The 3758-nt window shown below is 57.2% G+C and overlaps 1 protein-coding gene across 2 annotated transcripts; it reads left to right on the top strand.

Moving 5' to 3' along the window:
* Positions 1-226: 226 nt before the first annotated feature.
* C1QA (complement C1q A chain) lies at positions 227-3317 on the top strand. 2 transcript variants are annotated; one of them, XM_032300735.1, is made up of 3 exons: positions 227-417; positions 1337-1506; positions 2536-3317. In XM_032300735.1, the coding sequence occupies exons 2-3, from the start codon at positions 1344-1346 to the stop codon at positions 3108-3110; spliced, it is 738 nt and encodes a 245-aa protein (XP_032156626.1). In that variant the 5' UTR covers positions 227-417; positions 1337-1343; the 3' UTR covers positions 3111-3317. The 2 variants fall into 2 exon arrangements, with proteins under 2 accessions (XP_032156626.1, XP_032156625.1); XM_032300734.1 differs by lacking the exon at positions 227-417 and adding an exon at positions 510-815.
* Positions 3318-3758: the final 441 nt, after the last annotated feature.

The raw sequence follows: 3758 nt of genomic DNA on the forward strand, positions 1-3758 counted from the left end.
TTCCAAGCTTTTGGCAATGAGTTGCATGTCAGTTTCATAATCATGAAAAGTCCTACAAGGGACAGATTTTTTTAAAGATTCCTTCCGTTCTGGTGTTCTGTGCTTCCCTGGTTCTCAGAGCCTTGCCCTGCACGGCCTCCGCCCCACATCCTCACAGACGCTGGCCTCACTGCCCCCACCCCCACACCAGCTGTTGCTGTGGCAGGACACCCAATGTTCCTGTCTTGCTGAAGGCTGCTCGAAATGTCCCTGGTGAACTTCTGGGCCCTGGGGAAGTTCAGAGGGCAGGTCTGGAGAAGGGGAAGTGGGAAGGGATGTGAAACTTGGCCACAGCCTGGCGCCACTCCTGCTGGGCAGCCCACAGGGGCCCTGCGCAGAGGGCAGGAACATCCAGTTGAAGTTGACGACGGGAGGCAGGTGAGGCCAGAGTCCCAGAGGGAGGGGGCTATGGAGTTCCGGGACCCAGGGGAGCTGGCCCAGGAGGCTGGAAAACTGAGGCAGGGAGGGAGGGAAATAAGAGTGGCTGATTCTGCGGCAGGACAGGGATGGGGGTGCGGCACTGATCCACCCAGAATGGGAGAGTGGAGGGATCTTAACTCCTAGAGCCAGAGCTTGGAGGAGGGTGTGAGGCGGTGAGTTAGACTCAACAACTAATGGGTAAGACCAGGGTTCCTGGGTCTGGCCCCAAAACACCTAAGAAACTGGGAAAAGGCTGGGGTGCTAGAGCTGGCAGTGGGACCCAGCAGAGGGGACAGTGGGGGCAGCCAACCAGCCATTCTCGGGTAAATGCTGAAAGGCGCTGAGCGTGCGGAAGAGTGAGCAGGTGTCGTGCTGGGTGTTTGTGAATTCCTGTGTGTATGCACAGCTCCACCATCTGGGTGAGCGAGTGTTCATTAAATAAGGAACAGGCGCTCAATACATATTTGTTCAATGAAATCGATCACCTGTGGGGGTGTATGAATGTGTGTGTCGGTGAGAGTGAGGGAGAGTCTATTTGGGTATCAGTTGTGTGTCTAGGGGTGTGTGGTGGATTTTTGAGTTTCCATACCGTGTTTTGTAGGTGTGTGGGTGAGACGCTGTGTCTGTTTGTGAGTGTGTGATGAGGTGGGTGTGCTCGGTTGTGTGTGTGTGTGAGTTTGTGGTTCTGTGTATATGTGTGGGGTCCCTGGAGCTGGATTGAGAGCGGACGCTGAGAGCCCTGGAGGGTGCGTGTGCACTGGGGGGGGGGGTGTGTGTGCATACATCATGGTGTGCATGGGACCCAAGGGTGTGAGCTGAGTGTGAGTATGTGACGTCCAGCCTGCCCAGGATCCCCCCCCCCACTGTGTCTCCACAGGGGCATCATGGAGGGGCCCTGGGGCTGGCTGGTGGTCTGTGTGCTGGCCTTGTCGCTGGCCTCTACGGTGACCCAGGATGTGTGCCGAGCACCAAACGGGAAGGACGGGGTGGCAGGAAGACCCGGCAGACCGGGGCGGCCAGGCCTCAAGGGGGAGCAAGGGGAGCCGGGTAAGCAACACCCTGGGGACCCAGCCCCTCCGACCTCAGCCTGGCCTGGCCTCCAGGACGAAGGCTTGGGGATGGCACTGAGAATCAGGAGTCCGTCTGCCCCCAACGCCCTATGAATCCTCTCCAGTTTGCACTTGGCCCCAGGCACTAAGGGAGGCCCAGCCTTCTCCCCAGGCCATGTCCCCAGCCTCTCCACTCCCCGTTGACGGCCTGGGTCCACCTTCCCCCCACTGGAGAATGACTTGCTTTGAGCAGTGAATGTGAAAGTTCCAGCAGCAATGATGAGTCCTGGTTCACGGTTTTCTCACCAGCATAATGAGGACCCAGAGTTTAGACTCAGCGGCCCCTGCCTTGCTGTGTGACCTCAAGCAAGTTATCAGCCCTCTCTGAGCTTAAGCAGCCTCATGTGTAAGCTGGAGAACTAACCCCGCACGGCACATACAGAGGGACCAAATAACTGCAACTGCCTTCTGGCACCCTTGGCGCTGTTAGGGCTTCCCCCTCCCCAGCCCTTTAGGCTTCAGAAACTCTCACATTCTAGAAGAAAGGCAGGGGGTGATGGAAAAAGGAGGAGGTCCTGATCAGAGCAGAAAGGGAGTCTCATGAAATCCCCCGGAGCCTCCTAGTCCAAAGCAGACTGGATGGATCACATAGACATTTGCAATAATTTGCATCCAGGCATCCTACGTGGGATACCTGAACCTGCAAAAGTCAAGGTCAGTGCCTTGGAGGCAGGTGGAGGGCCCAGCCTTGAGCAGGAGCATGGCAGAGCAGCCAGAGCACCACGAATTTCCCAGAACCTGACACTTTCCCAAGTGCCTGTTCACACCCCTCTCCACTTTACAGATGAAGGGGAGGCTCAGAGAGGTTGAGACACTTGCCCTAAGTCACACAGCCAGTCAGAGCCAATGTCCTGAAGGCCCAGGTACTTCCTGGCCCTTTATCCCATAGATTCAGGGGGTCCAGTTCTCTCCCTAAGGACTGGTAGGCTTTGGACTCTCACTCCCAGTCTGACATCTCTCCCCACAGGGGCCCCTGGCATCCGGACAGGCATCCGAGGCCTTAAAGGAGACCAGGGAGAACCCGGGCCCCCTGGAAACCCCGGCAAGGTGGGCTACCCAGGGCCCAGCGGCCCCCTCGGGACCCGCGGCATGCAGGGAATTAAAGGCATCAAGGGCAATCCAGGAAACATCAGAGACCAGCCGCGGCCGGCCTTCTCGGCCATTAGGTGGAACCCACCGATGGGAGGCAACGTGGTCATCTTCGACAAGGTCCTCACCAACCAGGAGGGCCCGTACCAGAACAACTCGGGCCGCTTCGTCTGTGCTGTGCCCGGCTACTATTACTTCACCTTCCAGGTGGTGTCCAAGTGGGACATCTGCCTGTTCATCGTATCCTCCTCCAGGGGCCAGGTCCGACGCTCCCTGGGCTTCTGTGACGCCAACAGCAAGGGGATCTTCCAGGTGGTGTCGGGGGGCACGGTGCTTCATCTGCAGCAGGGTGACCAGGTCTGGGTCGAAAAAGATCCCAGTAAGGGCCGCATTTACCAGGGCTCCGAGGCTGACAGCGTCTTCAGCGGCTTCCTCATCTTCCCGTCTGCCTGAGCCGGGGAAGGACCACCCCCCCACACCCCGCCACCGCTCTGGCTTCCATGCTCTGCTCTGTAAAATGGGGGTGCTGTTGCTTTAGCTGCTGAAGGGAGGGGGCTGGCTCTGAGAGCCCCAGGACTTGCTGCCCCATGACACGGGCTCTAAGAAGCTCATTTCTTAGAACTCTTTCTGGAATAAACATCTGTGTCTGTGTCTGCTGGACTTGAGCTTCAGTTGCTACTCATTAAGAGAGAGGACAAAGAATGACAGCAATCGAGTGCTTAAGAGGCAGGCCCGTGCTTAGTTTTTTTTTTGAGACAGAGTTTCAGAGACAGAGTTTCACTCTTGTCACCCAGACTGGAGTGTGATGGGACAATCTCTGCTCACTGCAACCTCCGCCTCCCAGGTTCAAGCAATTCTCCTGCCTCAGCCTCCTGAGTAGCTGGGATTACAGGCACCCACCACCACACCTGGCTAATTTTTTGCATTTTTAGCAGAGAAGGGGTTTCACCATGTTGGCCAGGTTGGTCTCGAACTCCTGACCTCAAGGGATCCGCCTGCCTTGGCCTCCCAAAGTGTTGAGATTACAGGCGTGAGCCACCACACCTGGCCCATCGCTAGCATTTCAGGTGATATGTTTAGCAGGTCCTAGCAGCCTCGTTG

The sequence above is a fragment of the Sapajus apella genome, unplaced genomic scaffold (assembly GCF_009761245.1).
Source record: "Sapajus apella isolate SASKATOON/1434 unplaced genomic scaffold, GSC_monkey_1.0 scaffold43, whole genome shotgun sequence".
NCBI lineage: Eukaryota > Metazoa > Chordata > Mammalia > Primates > Cebidae > Sapajus > Sapajus apella.